Source organism: Oncorhynchus masou, chromosome 18 (genome assembly GCF_036934945.1).
Source record: "Oncorhynchus masou masou isolate Uvic2021 chromosome 18, UVic_Omas_1.1, whole genome shotgun sequence".
NCBI lineage: Eukaryota > Metazoa > Chordata > Actinopteri > Salmoniformes > Salmonidae > Oncorhynchus > Oncorhynchus masou.
The window spans coordinates 31704599-31726459 of NC_088229.1; the positions used below are offsets into that span (position 1 = coordinate 31704599).

Here is a 21861-nt window from a genome sequence, read left to right on the forward strand (position 1 = left end):
GCCTCTATCACTCTCTATGGGTTTCACCACACCTTCAACACATCTTCCTGTCAGATATGTCCCACCTCTTTTTGTTTGCATAAAGCTGGAATCTACTTGTAGGAGTAAATTGTATTTTTTAAAGGTCTCTCAGGGGCAACAGAGATGTGAGAGTTAACAAACTACACAGGTCTGAATCAGTCATGACCACTTTTCAAATATGTTTAATCATGGTCACAGTTCTGGTTTATTTAAATAAAGGAGCAGGGTTCATCCAATCGCTCTGACCTCACAACGGCAGTAAAGCACCCAAACTCACTGGCTAAAGTTGGCAAGCTTGCTGGCTACGTCCAGACATATGGGAAAACACCAAAGTGAATTTACGAACGCACCCCAGTCATAATTACGGGGGCGTTCCTGATGCAGGAATGCCCACATGCAGGAACGCCCCGAATCCCGGGACGCAATCACACACTATTTGGACAGACTGTCCTAAATAAATTTGGGGCAGACTCAGAAGGGGCATACTGCTGATGAAATAACTAAGGGAGCTTTACGGATCCATTATAACAGTGAGTGAGATTTGCGACTTTAGCTATAAATTGAAGCTTGCCTGCGAGGTTTCGCCAAATAAATTAAAGTACGTTGTTATCCGTAGATGGCTAGCTGATCAAGCTAATTTGACTAGCTAGCGCGTTAAGTTACCCTATTGTGTATTCGTAACTAGCTTTTCTGCTGATCCTAGTTAGTTTTCTTGTTTTGTATCTAGTTCAAGTCGCCGAATGCTTTTACAAGCTGGAACGCTTGTTTCTCCATACTGCATGCATGTCTGTTAAAAGGCAAAGACAATATTCAAAGAAGAGCTAACGTTTACTAACTATAACGTTTGCTATTTTCTTTATCTAGACCCCGCCCCCTACCCAGTTGTCTTGCTAGAACATTTGCATTATTGATGCGCTGCAATGTTTCCATCCAAACATTTTAGTTGGTGTAACAGTAGTAACGTTAGCTTGTCAGAGTTGACCGATTTTACACATTGCCATACGAAATAATGATTGTGACTATAAGCTGAGTTGATGTACACCTACATAGTTATTGTAGGTTGTACACTATCTGACATCAAATGAACTTACTGAAATTATTTCCTAGTGGTCTGCTGGGATGGCTTCTAAGCTCATGGACAGACTGCGACGGACACTGTTCAAAGAAGGAGAAGTAGTCTCTAAAGAGCCAATTGATGTAACAGAGGAAAGTTTCCCGGAGAGTTCTGAGTTAGAGGATGATACAGAGTGTCTCTCAGAGCGGCTTGGGGGAACACTCTGCTTCGATGGGGAGAGCGCCCTGGAATCCGAAGACCCAGGTGAGGCCTCAGGACCAGACAGTGACTCAGACTACCTTGGAGAGTCCATAGAGGATGGATTCAGCAGCACAGGTATTGTAGACATTATAATCCACAACAATGATCTCCCATATAGCAGGCAGATAGCTGGTGGGATACACTTATCCAGCAATATGAGCTGTATGTCTTTGCATAAACATTAATGTACTATACTATTAGTCAACTGAAACTATCTGACCAGAATAAGAATAGCATTCATTCCACTGTATTCTGCTTATTTGAAACCGCAAGTTTCACTTCAGGTTTTTCAGTCTGTGCAAACGTGAGCTTTCTCAGTTTTAGATGAGTGGGCTGAGGGCCGTCTTAGCTGAGCTGACGTGTATCTGCCTTTGTTCCTCAGACACCAGCCCAGTGGGCCCGTCTCCTGGAGGCTCATCCCTGCTCACACGTCAGCTGCAGGATAGCTGGAGCTTAAGGTTCCGTAGTGTTCCTCAGAAGCTGGTGTTTGAAGTGACTGATGCTAGTGTGGTGCAAGAGAGCTCCTCCAAGTATGTGGTATGTGTGAAACAGCAGAGATGAATGTCTATTGCCTGGCTTAGCCTGTGTGTCATCTTGTTGACAGTGTACCACCTCCTCCTCAGCTCTACACCATCCATTTGATCCAGTCTGGGATGTTTGACGAAACCCCCGCCGCCATCACCCGGCGATACACAGACTTTAAGCGCCTGCACAGCTGCCTTCGCCGCCGTCACAGGGACAACATGGAGCGCGTTGGTTTCCCCCGCAAGAAGCTGCGTAAAAACTTTGTGGCTGAGACCATCGCCAAGCGGAGCCGGGCGTTTGAGCAGTACCTGACCCACATGCACTCGCTGGCTGAGCTGCGGCGCTCGCCCACCTTCCTGGAGTTCTTCTACCTGGGTGACCTGCAGGCTGGCCAGATGCTGATGCGTGTGGGCCGTTACCAGGAAGCCTTGGGCCCTCTGCTCAATGGCCTGAGGCTCCAGGAGAAGCTAGGCTGTGAGGAGCAGGGAAAGCAGCAGCCCCATCACCAGCAGGGCACCCACTGGCTCTTCACCCTGTTGGCCCTGGTGACCTGCTTCCAGGAGCTGGAGCAGCTGGGGGAGGCCCAGGAGCACTGTGACCGAGCCCTGAGGGACCTGGCCCCCTCACCGGAGGCCCTGCAGCAGCACCACTTTCACCCACTGCTCATTCCTCTTCTCCAGACCAACGTCAGACTGTCATGGAAGATCTCTAAGGATAAGCGGCAGTGGGAAGTGCTGCTTCAGGAAATCCAGGACTCTGGGGCTGATACAAGGAACCAACCCAGCCTGAAGGAGTACCTGATAAAGGAGGCCCTGGTGGAGAGCGAGGGAGACACTAAGGCCAAGCTCAAACGGGAAAAGGCCACTTAACCCAAAGATAATGGTGCTCATAGTTATGAGGAAAGCATTTCATGTAATGAAGGATTTGGTCTCTAGTCTCTTGACATGTATTTCCGACAGCACTCAGTCTAAACTCTTAAGACATTCTAATGAATACACTCTACCTACCAAGTCATGCACAAATAGCAGAAAACAATGGCATGTTATAATTGTCTATAAAGTTCAAATTATTTGCTTGATTGTTTTACCTTGTAAATTGTAGACAAGTCATTTTTAATCACATTTTATGATACAGCTGCTTGGAAATAACTTTGTATTTTTCTAGAAGTTAACAGCAAATAGGCCACTATTTCAAAAATACTCCTGCTTTTTAAAACTTTTCAATTATGCCATTCACATTCTTATTGAGATGTAAGTGGATTAATAACTTTAGGATGACAAAAGGATAGAACATGAATTTAAGGACAAACTTTGCTCAAGTTAGTCATTTTCTTGTTTACACAAGAATGAAGGGAAAACCTGTCTGACTGCTATTGACAACACTTCTACTTGTTAAATCAAGACTTTTCAGCAAGGAATTGTAATCATTCTCAATAACCCAGATTTGTTTATATTGCTATAGTATTATGCAGCCTCTGTACCAGATTTGGATTTGAGTCACTAGACTTACATAAGGGGAAATTCAGGTTGGTTTCCTTTCATATGCCTTAGGGAGGAGCCTAATAAGAATCTGAATGCACCACTGGAAGTGTGTTTTAGACAAGAGGTATGACTTAACTATGTATTTTTGCCATACTGCAGGCAGGTCCTGTATCACTAATGACGTTATTTCAAAGCAGACCTACAATCCTGTGGGAGCAGGGAGGTAAACCTTTTGTTGCACTCTGAAATAGGCTAGTCTACCTGCTTGAGTGACTATTTCAAACTAACCTAAGAATTATTTTCTCAATAGCCTAGATGCAATGTTACATCTCTGAAAGTGCCTGCCTTGCACCTTTGAACTCTAGCCTTAACATTTCACTGTTTATTTGTATACTAAAATGATTAGAATATGTATTTTGTTTAATAAATCTATCCCCCAAAGTTATTAATTTTTTATTTGGAAGATCTGGCATGTTATAAAGAAGTTAAAACACAGTTAAAATCAAATATTTTTACTGAGGCCTGTCCGAGAACTATTTCTCAGTGCAATGGAGACACTTCTCTAACCAGTCCAATGGCCCTGTGACAAGTGTTCCAATCACATCACATCACATGCATACTTCAGACACTCAAACATTGTGGTACTCATGTGCCTACTGTATTAATCAGTGTATATAAATACATTCATATAAAGGATGGACATGTTGCTTCCTGCTTTGCAGGAATCAATTTCCCATAATTTCCTCATCTGAGGTACGTCTGTCACAGCAACAGTGCAAATGCCATTAATAGATAGCTGTGAGGACAAACGACCAAAAACATGTGGAGGATCTCAATTCCATACATCGTCTCCTCAAAACCCATTGTCAGAGGGGAGGGACCTCTGGCTTTCTCATCCAAAGGGTTTTGAGAAGGAGATGACGTGAGGTATGCAATTGAGATATTCCTCTATTGCTTCAGACTACTGTAAGTACTAAAGGGGCCCTTGAAGAAAAACATTGATTTACAAAGAACCCAACAGCAGTAACTCAGTCACAACTAAGAACATTGCCACTATGTTTAACACATGATTGATGATTCCATCACTGAAAGTGTTGGATGGATGTATAGGCCCGGCGGACTCTTCCAGTCTATAGCGGTAAGACGGGACATCAGGGTTTGTTGAACATCTGGTGGTTTCCTCCAGCAGCACTGGGGGTTACACTAGCTGCACCAGCTCCTCCTGACTGAACATCCACGAAGCCCATCCTCTGCCTCCTCTTCCTCTGCTCAGTCATCTACACAGAAAACAGTGCAACAACACACTGTCAGCCAGGCCAGGGTCATCCTGCTCGAAACACTAGCCTATATCATGAGGACATCAGTTCACCTAATTTCTCCCAAATAGATCGTCATGTGACTTGCCCTGGATAAGATAGTGTGCTGTGTTATCTGGGCAACCAGAAACAAATATTGTGTATGCACTGGCAAGCTCCGTTTCGCCTTCACCTGTTCTTTGAGCTCTGTTAGCTGTCCTGTGAGTTGGCTGACCACGTTCATAGTGGACGTCAGTCTGTCCTGCAGGTTCCTCATCTCGTTCTGCTCACCATCTCCATCTGTCACCACCAGGGACATGGCCTGCATGCGGGGGAACCAGTCCAGGTTCTTACTCTGAGGAGACATGTAGAGTCAGTGGCAGTGCTTCACCTAGCATTAGATGACCCCAGAGACAAAGGTATCTAATGCTACTTGCAACAACGAGACGTTGTAAAATAGCATAGAGGTGGGTCCCCCCCAATGAAACTAGAATCAAAGCAGGTTACTTTACCTTTATCATGAGGGCCACATAACTCTCTGGACCTGTGTAGTCAGTCTTGTTCTTCTCGCGAACAAGCACGATGAAATACAGGTAGTTCCAGATGTTGTGCTCCAACTTTATGTGTTCCTCAAAAGACACCGTTTTATTGTCAAACTTGTCCCTCTCCAGACCTGCAGGGAGAGAGCTTCAGGTTGAATGTCCAGAATACAGAAAATGAGCCAATATAAGTCAAATCTCAATTTCTTACCACAGATGAAGCAGGTGGTCTTGAGGACCTCCTCTTTCTTCTGTTTCTCACTACGCAAGTCAGCAAAGGTGTCGATGATGACACCAAAGATCAAGTTGAGTACGATGATGATGACAATGAAGTAGAAGAGGAGATCGTAGATGACACGGGCTGGGAACAGTGGCTCCTGCAGGGTATGCAATGACGTCATTAATGACACGTTTTCAAATGTTAGGTCATAATACAATGTACAGTAAATATGTTGGTTTGTGGAACATTTGTGCTCTTTGACATGACTGATTGTGTATGAGATGGATAGTAAGTATAGCAAGAGTGTGTGTTGCATCTTCGTTGTTACGTTTTTGGAGGGCTTGCGTAGCACGTCTCCCACCCCTCCACCGTTCCTCAGCCCGTGGTTCAGCACAGTGACAATGCACATGAGCAGAGTGTCACAGGCCCGCTCCGAATTGTTCTCCTCTGCAAAAACGTAATTATTTATCTACGTACCCCTCACGCCAGACTCCAAGTACATGATATTTGACAATTCCTCATCTGACACCCATCCAAACTAAACATTTTTCTTCTTTAACCTTTATTTCCTGTCCAAACCTGTCACATGATGAGGGTGACTTAAGAATCAAAAGCAGCAATAGATTATTTAATAATGGAGATTAACCATCAGGTTCAGTAGGGAGTCCTGCCTCGGCAGTGCAGCTGACTCCATCTCCACTGCAGGAGTTCAGGAAGTCCTGTGATGCCTCCTCATTGCCATGTCCTCCTGTAGAAGAGAACCCAATCACAACCCTATACCATACAGCACAACCCTATACCATACAGCGCAACCCTATACCATACAGCGCAACCCTATACCATACAGCGCAACTCTATACCATACAGCGCAACCCTATACCATACAGCGCAACCCTATACCATACAGCGCAACCCTATACCATACAGCGCAACCCTATACCATACAGCGCAACCCTATACCATACAGCGCAACCCTATACCATACAGCGCAACCCTATACCATACAGCGCAACCCTATACCATACAGCGCAACCCTATACCATACAGCGCAACCCTATACCATACAGCGCAACCCTATACCATACACCAGGTTCCTGGAGAGCTAATGTCCTGTAGGTTTTAGCTCCAACCCTAATCTAGCACACCTGATTCTAATAATTAGCTGGTTGATAAACTGAATCAGATTAGTTACACCTAGGGTTGGGGTGAAAACCTTCAGGAGGGTATCTCTCCAGGACCTTCCATACGCTGACTACTAGTAGAGGTTATTTGAGTCTCTGATGGTCCAGTACCTGAGTCGATCTGAGGCAGAGGGTCCACCTCCATGATGAAGTCATTCTTGAGGCAGAGGAAGCCCACAATGGAGAACAGGTAGACCAGGATAAGGGCTAGCAGGGCAGTGAGCAGGATGGAGCGCCCATTCCGGGTCACACTCTTTATCACGTTGAACAGGGTCTCCTCTCGGTAGATCAGATCAAACAGCTGCAAACAGAACAAAGGTACCATGATTTTAGAGTAGACATACAGTAGGGAAATCCTGCCAGGGTTATCTACTGTATGTAAGGGTCTGTACGTGTATTTAGATGTGTGTGCATGCCAAGGAATTTATTGCCAGTAATATTATTAACAACATATATACACAGCTCAAAAAATAAAGGGAACACTAAAATAACACATCCGAGATCTGAATGAATGAAATATTCTTATTAAATATTTTTTTCTTTACATAGTTGAATATGCTGACAACAAAATCACAAAAATTTTCAATGGAAATCAAATTTATCAACCCATGGAGGTGGATTTTTTTATTTATTTTTTATTTCACCTTTATTTAACCAGGTAGGCAAGTTGAGAACAAGTTCTCATTTACAATTGCGACCTGGCCAAGATAAAGCAAAGCAGTTCGACACATACGACACAGAGTTACACATGGAGCAAAACAAACATACAGTCAATAATACAGTATAAACAAGTCTATATACAATGTGAGCAAATGAGGTGAGATAAGGGAGGTAAAGGCAAGTAAAATACTGGAATGGTACTTTTGCAATGGAAGAATGTGCAAAGTAGAAATAAAAATAATGGGGTGCAAAGGAGCAAAATAAATAAATTAAATACAGTAGGGAAAGAGGTAGTTGTTTGGGCTAAAATATAGGTGGGCTATGTACAGGTGCAGTAATCTGTGAGCTGCTCTGACAGTTGGTGCTTAAAGCTAGTGAGGGAGATAAGTGTTTCCAGTTTCAGTGCTTTTTGTAGTTCGTTCCAGTCATTGGCAGCAGAGAACTGGAAGGAGAGGCGGCCAAAGAAAGAATTGGTTTTGGGGGTGACTAGAGAGATATACCTGCTGGAGCGTGTGCTACAGGTGGGAGATGCTATGGTGACCAGCGAGCTGAGATAAGGGGGGACTTTACCAAGCAGGGTCTTGTAGATGACATGGAGCCAGTGGGTTTGGCGACGAGTATGAAGCGAGGGCCAGCCAACGAGAGCGTACAGGTCGCAATGGTGGGTAGTATATGGGGCTTTGGTGACAAAACTGATTGCACTGTGATAGACAATCATTTGAGAAACCAAGGCTGTCGAGTCTGCCGATGAGGATGTGGTGATTGACAGAGTCGAAAGCCTTGGCCAGATCAATGAACACGGCTGCACAGTAATGTTTCTTATCAATGGCGGTTAAGATATCGTTTAGGACCTTGAGCGTGGCTGAGGTGCACCCATGACCAGCTCTGAAACCAGATTGCATAGCAGAGAAGGTATGGTGAGATTCGAAATGGTCGGTAATCTGTTTGTTGACTTGGCTTTCGAAGACCTTAGAAAGGCATGGTAGGATAGATATAGGTCTGTAGCAGTTTGGGTCAAGAGTGTCCCCCCGCAGCTGCTTTCCAATCTTTGGGAATCTCAGACGACACGAAAGAGAGGTTGAACAGGCTAGTAATAGGGGTGGCAACAATTTCGGCAGATAATTTTAAAGAAAGGGTCCAGATTGTCTAGCCCGGCTGATTTGTAGGGGTCCAGATTTTGCAGCTCTTTCAGAACATCAGCTGAACGGATTTGGGAGAAGGAGAAATGGGGAAGGCTTGGGCGAGTTGCTGTGGGGGGTGCAGTGCTGTTGACCGGGGTAGGAATAGCCAGGTGGAAAGCATGGCCAGCCGTAGAAAAATGCTTATTGAAATTCTCAATTATGGTGGATTTATCAGTGGTGACAGTGTTTCCTATCTTCAGTGCAGTGGGCAGCTGGGAGGAGGTGTCCTTATTCTCCATGGACTTTACAGTGTCCCAGAACTTTTTTGAGTTAGTGTTGCAGGAAGCAAATTTCTGCTTGAAAAAGCTAGCCTTGGCTTTTCTAACTGCCTGTGTATAATGGTTTCTAGCTTCCCTGAACAGCTGCATATCACGGGGGCTGTTCGATGCTAATGCAGAACGCCATAGGATGTTTTTGTGTTGGTTAAGGGCAGTCAGGTCTGGGGAGAACCAAGGGCTATATCTGTTCCTGGTTCTACATTTCTTGAATGGGGCATGTTTATTTAAGATGGTTAGGAAGGCATTTAAAAAAAATATCCAGGCATCCTCTACTGACGGGATGAGATCAATATCCTTCCAGGATACCCCGGCCAGGTCGATTAGAAAGGCCTGCTCGCTGAAGTGTTTCAGGGAGCGTTTTACAGTGATGAGTGGAGGTCGTTTGACCGCTGACCCATTACGGATGCAGGCAATGAGGCAGTGATCGCTGAGATCTTGGTTGAAGACAGCAGAGGTGTATTTAGAGGACAAGTTGGTTAGGATGATATCTATGAGGGTGCCCGTTTTTAAGGCTTTGGGGAGGTACCTGGTAGGTTCATTGATAATTTGTGTGAGATTGAGGGCATCAAGTTTAGATTGTAGGATGGCTGGGGTGTTAAGCATGTTCCAGTTTAGGTCACCTAGCAGCACGAGCTTTGAAGATAGATGGGGGGCAATCAGTTCACATATGGTGTCCAGAGCACAGCTGGGGGCAGAGGGTGGTATAGCAGACTGCAACGGTGAGAGACTTGTTTTTAGAGAGGTGGATTTTTAAAAGTAAAAGTTCAAATTGTTTGGGTACAGATCTGGATAGTAGGACAGAACTCTGCAGGCTATCTTTGCAGTAGATTGCAACACCGCCCCCTATGGCAGTTCTATCTTGTCTGAAAAAGTTGTAGTTTGGAATTAAAATTTTAGAACTTTTGGTAGTCTTCCTAAGCCAGGATTCAGACACAGCTAGAACATCCAGGTTGGCAGAGTGTGCTAAAGCAGTGAATAGAACAAACTTAGGGAGGAGGCTTCTAATGTTAACATGCATGAAACCAAGGCTATTACGGTTACAGAAGTCGTCAAAAGAGAGCGCCTGGGGAATAGGAGTGGAGCTTGGCACTGCAGGGCCTGGATTCACCTCTACATCGCCAGAGGAACAGAGGAGGAGTAGAATAAGGGTGCGGCTAAAAGCAATAAAAATTGGTTGTCTAGAACGTCTGGAACAGAGAGGAAAAGGAGGTTTCTGGGGGCGATAAAATAGCATCAAGGTATAATGTACAGACAAAGGTATGGTAGGATGTGAATACAGTGGAGGGAAACCTAGGTATTGAGTGATGAAGAGAGAGATATTGTCTCTAGAAACATAATTGAAACCAGGAGATGTCATTGCATGTGTGGGTGGTGGAACTAATAGGTATGGTGAGCAGGACTAGAGGCTCTACAGTGAAATAAGCCAATAAACAGTAATCAGAACAGCAATGGACAAGGCATATTGACATTAAGGAGAGGCATGCTTAGTCGAATGATCAAAAGGGTCCGGAGAGTGGAGAGGTTGGTTGGGGGTCACGGCGATTTAGACAGCTAGCCAGGCCATCAGTAGCAAGCTAGCATAGGATGGACGTCTGTTATTAGCCACCTCTTGCGTTCCGTCAGTAGATTAGTGGGGTTCCGTGTGGTAGAGGGGATTAATCCAAATCACACAACAACAACAAAAATAAAAACAATAGATATAGCTAGAGGCCCAAGAAGAAAAAAAATAACAATAACAATAAATAAATAAATTGTCTGATTGTCTATTCAGATAGCACCCGATAAGACAGCTAATGGCTAGCAGGCTGCAGATGGGCGCCCAGCCAACATCGCGACGGAGTAGCCAGCCAGATAACTCCTTCGGGTAGATAACGTCGGCAGTCCAGCCGTGAAGGCCGGTGGGGCTCCGCGTAGGCAGCAAAACGGGTCCGGAAGGTGACCGCAGCCCAGGAGTGATTGATGGAACTCCTCAGCTGGCTAGCTCCGGAACAACTGATGTTTGCTCCTGAATCGACGAAAGATTTAACTAGCTTCTGATTAGCTTCTGGATTAGCTCCTGGCTAGTTTCTGGCTCGCTTCTGACCTAGCTTCTGGATTAGCTTCTGGCTAGCTCCTGGCTAGTTTCTGGCTAGCTTCTTGGAGTTTCTGGCTAGCTTCTTGGAGGATTACAGATTTGAGGTAAATAATACTTTTTATAAATATAAATTGGTGAGGCGGGTGAACCTGCTTTCATCTGTGAAGAGCACAGGGCTCCAGTGGCGAATTTGCCAATCTTGGTGTTCTCTGGCAAATGCCAAACGTCCTGCACGGTGTTGGGCTGTAAGCACAACCCTCACCTGTGGACGTCAGACCCTCATACCACCCTCATGGAGTCTGTTTCTGACCGTTTGAGCAGACACATGCACATTTGTGGCCTGCTGGAGGTCATTTTGCAGGGCTCTGGCAGGGCTCTGGCAGTGCTCCTCCTGCTCCTCCTTGCACAAAGGCGGAGGTAGCGGTCCTGCTGCTGGGTTGTTGCCCTCCTACGGCCTCCTCCACGTCTCCTGATGTACTGGCCTGTCTCCTGGTAGCGCCTCCATGCTCTGGACACTACGCTGACAGACACAGCAAACCTTCTTGCCACAGCTGATGTGCCATCCTGGATGAGCTGTGCCACATCCATTTGGACGCTTTTGTCCAAAGCTCGGCTGGGGCCACAACTTTTTTTTTACATATGGGTGGTCCCAGCTGAGCCACTTGTGTGGCCATGTTGACTGAGCCACCGACTGAGGGTCGTAGACTCCGTCTCATGCTACCACTAGAGTGAAAGCACCGCCAGCATTCAAAAGTGACCAAAACATCAGCCAGGAAGCATAGGAACTGACAAGTGGTCTGTGATCACCACCAGTAGAACCACTCCTTTATTGGGGGTGTCTTGCTAACTGCCTATAATTTCCACCTGTTGTCTATTCCATTTGCACAACAGCATTTGAAATTTATTGTCAATCAGTGTTGCTTCCTAAGTGGACAGTTTGATTTCACAGAAGTGTGATTGACTTGGAGTTACATTGTGTTGTTTAAGTGTTCCCTTTTTTTTTTGAGCAGTGTATTTGTGAGTCATGAGTGTTACTCACCAGGAAGCTGTAGAAGAGCTCGTGGACACAGAGCCCCAGGGTGCTGGTCAGAACATAGGCCAGGTGGTAAAGGAACTCCACGTCCATCACCATCGCACGGTAGCCCATGATAAATGTCCCGTTGTTGCCCACAAAGCTCACCACAAACACTATCTTATTTATCAGCTGTGGAGTAGAACAGATGAACAGTCATGGGATCACCATGCTTTCAAAGATGATATTCAGGGTTGGGTATGTTACTTTCTAAATGTAATCCGTTACATTTACCTGTCCAATATGGTAATCAGTAACGTAACATTTGGATTACCCAAAATCAGTAACGTAATCTGATTACATTCCGTTACTTTTAGATTGCTTTCCCCTTAAGATGCATAAGAAAAAGACAAATGTATGTTACCAATTAAACAACATCTATTGCAGGATAAATCAATGTTAGCTGGCCATATGTGTTACGTTGGCTTGGTTATGTAGGCTTCTTCTAACCCATCGCTTTCTACTACTACATAATAATACGATTAAATTCACTATATAATTTATAAGTCTAAAAATTGATGTAGCAACTACAGATAACCCCTATAAGTCTATCAAAATTGTGCGAGTTTGAACATGTGTCCATTAGGTCTATGGAATGATTTTTTTCCCAGGATGATTTAGATTGAGCAATAAAAGCCCCACTTTTATTCCATAGGTTGGGATCCTCACTATACAGCTGTTACAAGAGCACATTTTTCACTGGTTTCAAAAACAATGATTGATAGGCAGCTTAAACTTCTTCAAATCAACCATTATTGGGTTCAAATACACATTTAGATTTCAGAACAGCCATCCACAACAACCAGAATCCGTAAGGCACAAATAGCTCAATGAGAGAGCAGCAGTGTGATTCACATCAATGGGCTATGTAGATATCAATAATACGTTTATTCAACATTTATTCAAGTTGGATAGTCTTTAGATGCTGACAGCAGTTGCACCATTGGAAGACATAGCTTGGACTGTAGCCTACAAAATACTATTCCTGCGATCCATCAAACACATTTGGTGTGTCATCATAGTGGTCTCTGACTTGTGGTCGGACTTGCTCAGGTGGAACAAACTTAAACTTGCACCTTCTTTCAATTCTTTCAATGTTGATTTGAATGTCATTCAGAAAACAGAGAAGGGTCAAATATTGTTTTCCGCAAACATCCTTTCTGAATTTAAAAGTAATCCTCAAAGTAATTATCTGTAATCTGATTACAATATTTTTGCTGGTAACGGAATACAGTTACCGGTTTTTTGTAATCCCTTATTCCGTTACTCCCCAACCCTGATGATATTAATCAAGGTGTGGTATAGGGTTGTGATGCATGACACAAGTGAAAGTTAGAATTCACTCATAAGTGAAGCTTACATTGAGGGTGCCCAGTAGGATGAGAGTGGGGCCGATGCCGAAGCAGTATATGGAGCGCAGTATGAGGGCCACAGTGAAGGGCCTGAGGCCGTAGCGTTTGGAAAACATGCCCATGACAGACAGACCCAGGAAACCCCAGAACAACATGGACAGCATCGAGTCATCTATTGCACCTGAAGGACAGCAATCACATTGGAATCATCAATATATAAAACATTTACATGTCTCAGTTTCTCATAATTATTGTCTTCAATAAGTACAGAGGATAATGACTACGGGCGCACACACACACACACACACACACCTTGGCCTGAGTCGTAGGGGTAGAAGAATGCGATGATGAGGTTGATGAAGACGGCCAGGTTAAAGGAGATGCTGCCCCAGGTGCTCATCCTGCGAGAGAACCAAAACAGCACCGGCATACCTGAAACACAAAACAACACTCTCCAGTCTTCTTCTATCATCAAACAGCATGGGATAGAGAGGAAACGTTGAGGCCAGTGGAAAATATCTACTGGATCAGCTGAGCCTGGCTTACTGCGCAGCTTCTTCTGCCACTCCATCTCGTTGTGGAGGAAGGAGGCCTGCTGGAAGAAGTGTGTGACCTTGCTGCCCTGCTCGTCCTGCTCGGTGGTGTTGAACACACGGAACTTGGACTCCTCCGTCAGGAACTCACAGATGGGATGAATGGGAAACACGATCTGCTCCATGCTGCGGTCCTCACGCACAATCTGACCGGACGAGAAGGGACAGACAAGTTAGGACAGGGGTCTTTTGGTCCTCTGTAGCTCAGTTAGTAGAGCATGGTGCTTGCAATGCCAGGATAGTGAGTTGTATTTCCCATGACCAGCTGTACATAAAAGTTATGCATGCATGACTGAGTCGCTTTGGATAAAAGCATCTGCTAAATGACAGTCATTATTTTGATTGTTGTTATATTATTATCATTCAATACATTATGCAGTGGGCACTTCAGTTGAACTGAACTATTTACAATTTGAAAGATTGACTACTGTAGTAGGGGTGAGTTGAGGAAGAAAGGTAGACACCTCTATCTGTGAAGTGTGCTGCTCATAGAACTCCAGTGGGTCCTGCTCCTCGCTCTCTACCGGCACGGTAGATTTCAACATTTGAGAGAGCGGCCGATTGTTCAGGTTCAACTGCAGGAGGTCAACAGGACAAACATTAACAACAACAATAATACTAAAGAACACTATCAGTGGATCTGAGCAACCTAGCTTTCCCCATTCAGCTGGTTTAAATTCTACCTCCATATGATATACTTAAAGCAGTAAAACATGAGAACCCGGGGATTATCATGTGATAACTGTTCGCTTCAGGCCAGGAACAGCTTTTAGGAGGGAGTGATTACACGATAATCCCTGGTTTCTAGGGCCTTATTGCTTTTATAAAATGGTAACCAAAAGATTTAAAAATATGAAGACATTTTTTTATGAAAAACTATTTTAATGAGTAAATTTGTTTTTGCATTCTAAAATTGCTACCCAAGTGGGTTGGTTAGTTATTGTCATGTTTTGACCCAGTAGTTAAAATGATTAATTCTATTCATTCGACGTTGCTATGCTAAACATATCATTGGAATGTTGCTAGCTAGCAGATATTCAATGATAATGATTTATTAACTGTCCAACATAGGCAACAACTATTATGGTTGGCGAGTCCAAAGTTAGTTGGTGATGTTAATAGTGTCGTTTCTGTTGATGGCACACGAGTGGAAGAACTGTCCATGGTCATGGCGCTGGTTGGTGACAGCCAGTGTTCTTTGCCTCTTCTTTGGCAGAGAATGGGACGTCCCACTCACAGCGTTTCCGGTTAAAATGTCACTCCAGCACTTTCTGTTCTCCATGTTAGGGGCTGCCAATAACTATTGAGCGAGCTCTCACAGCCATTATTTCCCTTGCCTCCATGCCCGCATTGGATGACTTTTGCATTCTGAAATTACTACCCAAGAGGACTAGTCCTTAGTTATTTTCTCATATTTTAACCAGTCGTTAATTCTAATCATTCTATTCATTTGACATTACTATGCTAAACAAATCATTGGCACGTAGCTAGCTATCAGAGATTCAATGATGACGAGACAAATACATCAATAAATGATTATTTAAGAAATCCTTAAGAGTCTATTGACACAGCTGTGCGTCAATCTCAGGAACAGAAATCTGTCAATTTAAACTGCATCTCAATCCTCATCAGCCTATTTCAGCCATCCGCTACAGCTCTGTTTGTCAGACCAGGAGACATCCCCAAAACATCTGTAGTATCCGAACGGTTTGGCCTACTAATATGACCACATTATGACAAACGCGATGGTGTTCTCCGTTTTGCTCTATGACCCCCACAATTGTGAAGGGACTCCTGTGAAGGTAACCAGCTTCCAGTTTTAAAAATGAACTGAAGTATGGAGGCGTTTGTGTGTCCAAAAAACACATATTTCCTGAGCTTTCTTACATCTCCTAGATACAGGACAGACACTTCAAAACCTTATTCCTTATGATATTATTGACCGTCTGTTTTTCCATTTATGAATGTGTTATTCAATGTGTTTTATAGTACTAAAGCCCAAATGCAATATTTTATCTCCAAAAAATGAAACAAATATATTTTTTTTAAACCTACAGGGGTCCTAAAATGCTAAATCAAACACTAAATGATCCATGGTATGACCATCTTAAAACAATTCCACAAGTTAGCTTAGTAGAACCCCCACCCCAAGGCTTAGACTTTTGCAGGTTAATACATATCCAATAGGCCTACATAGGCTGGTTAATGAATTAATGGAATGCTGAGTGTTCACGGATTCCATTGTGAATTATTCTTTTCACTATCATTCTTGGGATAACGGAGATATTGCATTTGTAAAATAATACATTGTTGCACAGGTCATAGAGCCAGACATTTCTGGCATTTCCCAGAGGGAGATGAAGTTTATGAATTTCCTGCTTGGGCTGCAGGACAGTGGATTTACAACATTAGCACATCATGGTATTTTACGGGGTTATACCACAACACCCGCATATCAACCAATCAGCATCCAGGATCCAAACAACCAGTTTCATAATACTTTTTAGTCTCGCTTTATGCTGAACCATTTTCAGGCTTGCAAACAAAGCACAGATATGAAAATATCCCCATGTAACGCTAAAATCCGTTGTTAAACTAAGTTTGCAATGAGTCACTGCTGCCATGAATGCGAGCAGCTGCAGTACAGAAGTGCAGAGTGAGGCAACTTCCTCTTCTAATGAGAAGACCAGATATGCTGAAGCTTGCCTTGAACAAATACCCTGACTTCAAATAAACACATATTAGAATGTCTGCAAAGAATTCTGCCCAGAAGGGAATGAAAATACAAAAGTGATCAAATGAACGCAACAGCTGAAAGAGAGAAAGGGACATTCAACCCAACCCCTCTGAATCAGAGAGTTACTGTTCATTTTTTAAATTGTTTATTTCACTTTTGTTTATTATCTATTTCACTTGCTTTGGCAATGTAAACATGTTTCCCATGCCAATAAATCCCTTTAAATTGAAATTGAATTGAGATAGAAAGACACTCACCATAGAGGATATGCCCTCCTCTCCCTCCTTGGTCCTCTTTGCAGGTTTCAGCAGATTGAGCAGGATCTTATTGTGCCTCGCCAGCTGACCAAAACATGGCCCACAATCATAAGCATAACATGTGAAAGCATATTCTCTAACATGACCTTATTACGTTATAATAGGAGTATATATATATATATATATATATATATATATATATATTCCATTATTCTGAATGGGAGAGTTACCTGGAGTGCCAGGATGTAGATGTTGTGGCCGACCTCTTGAGGTGACACCTCTCCACCTTCACATTCACTCTCCTGCTGGTAGGCTTTCTTTATCACCTTCACCTGGGGACAGTGTGACACTAATGTTGACTGGTGTATTCTGTAGTGTGCTGCACCTTGTTATGTGTATACAATTGCCGTTTTAGAGGCTAGTTAGTATAAAAAAAAAGTGAGGAGGAGAATGAGGAGAAAAAAAGAGAGCGAAGAAGAAATAGAAATGGGTATTTGCTCTGACCAGTTCCCGAGGTCGGAGGTTGAACAGTATCCTCTCTGCATTCTCGTTGTCATGGCGACTTTCCATCAGAGCCAGTAGCAGCTTGGAGGCGTTGTCCTGGAAACAGAGACACAACACTGTCACCGACCATGTCATTTCAGAGTGGGGACACAGACGAGTGAGTGGGGACACAGACGAGTGAGTGAGGACACAAAAATCTGTAAAAGAGAACAGTAGGTGAAATGAACCTTGAGCTGCAGAACCATCTCCATGCGGTAACGACACAGAGGACTGATGTCATTCAGTATGAGGGCTGTGATGATGTCGATGCCATTCGACTCATGGGTCACTATACAAGTCTACAAAAACAAAGCACACCTAGAAAGTTATTATCATTTTGTCAAAACAACCCTGTGTTATTTGTCTGAAACCTAACGGAACTTTGAATAAACCTCATTCCTGGCGGCATTATCAAAGTTTCTGTTTAAAGTAACAATTTCCGTAGCACTCTGTGTGTGGCTATCTGACCTGGTTCTCCTGGCAGGGGCCCTGGCAGTACTCTGTGAGCGTCTCCAGGGTCTGAGTGATGAGGCCCACGTTGCTCTCATTGATGTAGAGGCCCAGCAGACCCAGGCCTCCTGTGGTGCTGCCACACATGATGTCCAGGAACTGCAATGTCTCACATACCAGGTTGTAGTTGGTCTTGTTGTTCTGGCAGCGAAGGAAGTTCTGGGAGAAGGATGGTCGGACAACAGTATTGTAGGGTCAAAAGGTCAAACAGACCATAACAGTTTTATCACCCCTATCTACCTCTCAGGGGAGTTTCTGTATAATGACATCAGTCTGTTTAGACCTCAGCAGAGGGCAGTATTAGCAGTATCAGCTGTATAAGTGGTGCTTGTTCTTCCTCTCACCTGCAGGTCCTGGTTGTGGTTCTCACAGAGCAGCTGGAGGAAGCGCAGGATGGGTTTCATAATGATGATTGCAGGGCCCATCTCGGTCTCCACTTCCTTCTGCTCAGACTCCGAAGCCAGGGCAGTGACCTGGGCGATGGAGGGGGCCAAGAGAGGCAGAGTAGTCACAGGTAGAACCAACCCACCAGAGCCTGTCAGGAACAAATACCAGGGAGGGCACCATGAATAGAGTGAAGTGACAGTTCAAACACACCAACAATATCCTTACCATATGCTTATGTAGCCATTGACACAGAATCATTGTTTTTCATAAAATGACCATCACTATTTTTTATAATCACTATAATCTAAACCTGCATTTGACTATCTAAGATCAGAGTAGTGTCCCGCTCACTGGTCTCCAGGTCTTTGTTGTCATTGGCTTTGTTACTCATCTCCCCCACGCTGACTGATACGTTGGCCTTGATATCCATCTGGGCGTTTTTCATCCGGTCGTGGAGGACCTTGAAGAACTTCTCAGACTTGTTGTCCCCCATCATCAGCTTGTAGAAGGAGTTCTGAACGACATTCACAGAAAGGAAGAGGATCAGTACATTATTATAAGGAAGGAATCACCATGCACCTGCTCCGTACAGTAGGCTATGTGTTACATCTAACCTGGATCTCAGTGTTGCCCCCCTCCAGCAGACATATGGCCAGCTGGATGCTCTCCTGGAAGATCTTGTCGTTCTTGGTGCTCATGACGAGGTCAGTAAAGAGCTTTGTGCCACCCTCCCTGTCCAGGCGACACTGGACTGCAGCTACAGCCGTCCAGTCTCTCTCCTGCTCAGCACCTACACATTAACACACGGTAAATACACAATCCGTAACGATCATGTTATAAGCCTAATATGAACAAACCTGTTGCTCCAAGGTCAACCAGATCTCCCTTGCTGTTCTTCTTGTTGGTGAAGAGGTAGTTCTGTAGCAGCACCTTCCTCAGTGCAATGCCCTGATTGGAGTCAGTCACACAGAGACATGGTTAGCATACGCTCACTGAATAGTTTCTTACCCAAATAGTACCTCAATAAGCACCTTCATAAAACCTCTAATAAAGTTCCAATGCAGCCTTTTGATCTCAATATCAAATCATTTCTGGGTAACAATTAAGTGCCTTACAGTGATTGTTCCATTTTTAAAATTTCAATTGAAAACAAATAGCTTCTTAGCAAAGAGCAATTTTTCAAGCAATCATTTTCATAGGATTGTCTGGGAGCAGTCTGAGTGGGGAGGGGAAAACTGAAACCTAGCTGTTGGCAGGGATGTTTGGAACTCTTTCTTATTGGTCTATTGATGTCACCAGGCAGGCCAAAACTCCATCTCACCAAAACAGGCAGACATTTCAGGCATGTCTTTTCAAAAAGCTCTTATACTAAAAGAGCATCATCATAATATCACAGTATTATTCCAACCAGGTGTGGAAATATATACACTGAACACAAATATAAAGGCAGCATGTAGTGTTGGTCCGATGTTTCATGAGCTGAAATAAAAGATCCCAGAATTTTTCTATTCACACAAAAATGGTATTTCTCTCAAATTTTGTGCACAAAATTGTTTACGTTTCTTTTCGTTCCTGTTCTCCTTTGCCAAGATAATCCATATCAAGAGGCTGATGAGACAGTGATCATTACATAGGTGAACCTTGTACTGGGGACAAAAGGCCACTCTATAATGTGCAGTTTGTCACACAACACAATGCCACAAATGTCTCAAGTTTTGAGGGAGTGTGCAACTGGCATGCTCACTGCAGAAATGTCCACCAGAACTTTTGCCAGAGAATTATTGTTCATTTCTCTACCATACGCCTCCAACGTTGTTTTAAGGAATTTGGCAGTACATCCATCCGGCTTCACAACCGCAGACCACGTGTAACCAACCAAGCCAGCCCAGGACCTCCACATCCGGCTTCTTTACCTGTGGGATCGTCTGAGACCAGCCACAAGGACAGCTGATGAAACTGATGACTATTTCTGTCTGTAATAAAGCCACTATGTTGTAATTGGCTGGGCATGGCTCCCAAGTGGGAGGGCCTATGCCCTCCCAGGCCCACCCATGGGAGCACCCCAGCCCAGTCATGTGAAATCCATAGATTAGGGCCTAATTCATTTATTTAAATTGACTGATTTCCTTATATGAACTGTAACTCAGTAAAATCATTGAAATTGTTGCATGTTGCACTCATAATTTTGTTCAGTATATTAAAAAGGAAATTTAAGTTTTTGATGGCACTGGGCCTTTAAATACACTCAGATATTCTATTGGTTGATCTCCAAGACCTTCACTGACTGGTCATAAGTCTTTACCTTCTCGTCAAAGTCCAGTGTGCGTATAAGCATCTCCTGCAGGGTCCTCAGAACCTTGATACAGAGCTTCTCCTCTGAGCTCATCAGGGCTTTAGTGTGCTGAATCAGTCTGGGTTCATAAAGAGAGCGTTAGACCTCATCCATACCATGCCAAAAATGCTCTTTATTGCACTTTGCAGTGAGTTTGCATGAGTAAATATTTGTATGTGTAAATCCCAGTGACTGTGTTGGTAAATAAACACCATCATCCCCACACCATAGTGACATATCATTGAGTTCAAAATGGCACCCTATTCCCTATATAGTGCAATACTTTTGACCAGGGCTTCCCTTAGGGCTTTGGTTCAAAGTAGTGCACTACGTAGAGAACAGGGTGCAATTTCAGATGCAGACCCTTACTTGGAGATGAAGCCTCCTGATTCGCAGCGTTGCCGTGCGTCCGTCCCCTCCAGGAAGAGGAGTTCAGGCTGATGCAGGACGTCCACCAGAACAGACAGCTCTGCGTTCACCAGCGGCTTCAGACGCTCCTCCAGGGTGTTGATGATGTCCTGAACATCACAGCATAGATAGAGGGACAGGGAATATACCCACCGTGTCAAACACCAAACCCTCAAGAACAGGGAACAAACCAGAAAGAGATAGAGGCCAAGGAATGATGTGTAAATCGGTTGTGGCTATGTATGGCTGAATAAAGTGATGGGAATAGAGGAGGGGGAGAAGGCAGCAGGGTAATTCATGGGTCGAACCTGCAGCTTCTCGATGATGTTCTTGTAGTCCCAGGGGTTGTTGGGGGCGGAGGGGCGGCTGGAGCGGGTGGAGCTCTTGTAGTTGGGGTTGGAGCGGGACAGAGAGTTGGGAGCACTGCTGCTCAGCATGGTGGTGATCTGAGACTCCAGGTCCAGAGGCAGGGAAATGGAGCGGTTCTTCGCTGCACACACACAGGATTGGGGAAAAGTCATCATTAAGTTCAAAAGGTACTCCCACTCAAACCATGTCGAAAAATCTAAAGTCATATTCACAAAGCAATGCAACCCTAGTTTGACCCTGTGTGGCTCTAAATGGAGCCCACCTCTGGGCCCTGCAGCAGGCCTGTTTTACCTGTCATAGCCAGGGTGCGGATGCAGGTCTCCACCAGGCCTCTGTGTTGCTGCTGCAGCCAGGGACATTCCAGCAGACGCATGCTAGACTGGAGCAGCTGTGTTACTATGGTGTGGTGGGTCTGGTTTCAGGCACAGAGGAAGGAGAATCACACGACGAGAATTCATGACATGTTAAATGACTACACAAATACGGTCACAATACAAACAAAAACACACTCTACTAAACAGTGCATTACAG

At 44.2% G+C, this 21861-nt stretch overlaps 2 protein-coding genes across 2 annotated transcripts in view; one reads left to right on the plus strand and one right to left on the minus strand.

Annotated features, from left to right (window-relative positions):
• The first annotated feature begins 442 nt into the window (after positions 1-442).
• LOC135504406 (sorting nexin-21-like) lies at positions 443-3787 on the plus strand. Its single transcript, XM_064922988.1, has 4 exons — positions 443-551; positions 1129-1411; positions 1719-1873; positions 1960-3787. The coding sequence occupies exons 2-4, from the start codon at positions 1141-1143 to the stop codon at positions 2728-2730; spliced, it is 1197 nt and encodes a 398-aa protein (XP_064779060.1). The 5' UTR covers positions 443-551; positions 1129-1140; the 3' UTR covers positions 2731-3787.
• The window catches only part of LOC135504404 (inositol 1,4,5-trisphosphate receptor type 3-like), a 46390-nt gene continuing 28308 nt past the window's right edge, over positions 3780-21861 (minus strand). The window contains exons 34-58 of the mRNA XM_064922985.1: positions 21622-21742; positions 21270-21451; positions 20923-21071; positions 20524-20632; positions 19079-19169; positions 18836-19011; positions 18573-18735; positions 18179-18369; positions 17793-17993; positions 17513-17623; positions 17286-17381; positions 17012-17113; positions 16782-16865; positions 14252-14362; positions 13741-13933; positions 13507-13626; positions 13203-13375; positions 11810-11974; positions 6689-6878; positions 6043-6144; positions 5725-5843; positions 5388-5553; positions 5150-5310; positions 4831-4992; positions 3780-4619 (exon numbers count right to left, since the gene is read on the minus strand). Of these exons, the coding sequence (XP_064779057.1) occupies positions 4494-4619; positions 4831-4992; positions 5150-5310; positions 5388-5553; positions 5725-5843; positions 6043-6144; positions 6689-6878; positions 11810-11974; positions 13203-13375; positions 13507-13626; positions 13741-13933; positions 14252-14362; positions 16782-16865; positions 17012-17113; positions 17286-17381; positions 17513-17623; positions 17793-17993; positions 18179-18369; positions 18573-18735; positions 18836-19011; positions 19079-19169; positions 20524-20632; positions 20923-21071; positions 21270-21451; positions 21622-21742 (3564 nt within the window). The 3' untranslated portion in view covers positions 3780-4493. The remainder of the gene's footprint in view (positions 4620-4830; positions 4993-5149; positions 5311-5387; positions 5554-5724; positions 5844-6042; positions 6145-6688; positions 6879-11809; positions 11975-13202; positions 13376-13506; positions 13627-13740; positions 13934-14251; positions 14363-16781; positions 16866-17011; positions 17114-17285; positions 17382-17512; positions 17624-17792; positions 17994-18178; positions 18370-18572; positions 18736-18835; positions 19012-19078; positions 19170-20523; positions 20633-20922; positions 21072-21269; positions 21452-21621; positions 21743-21861) is intronic.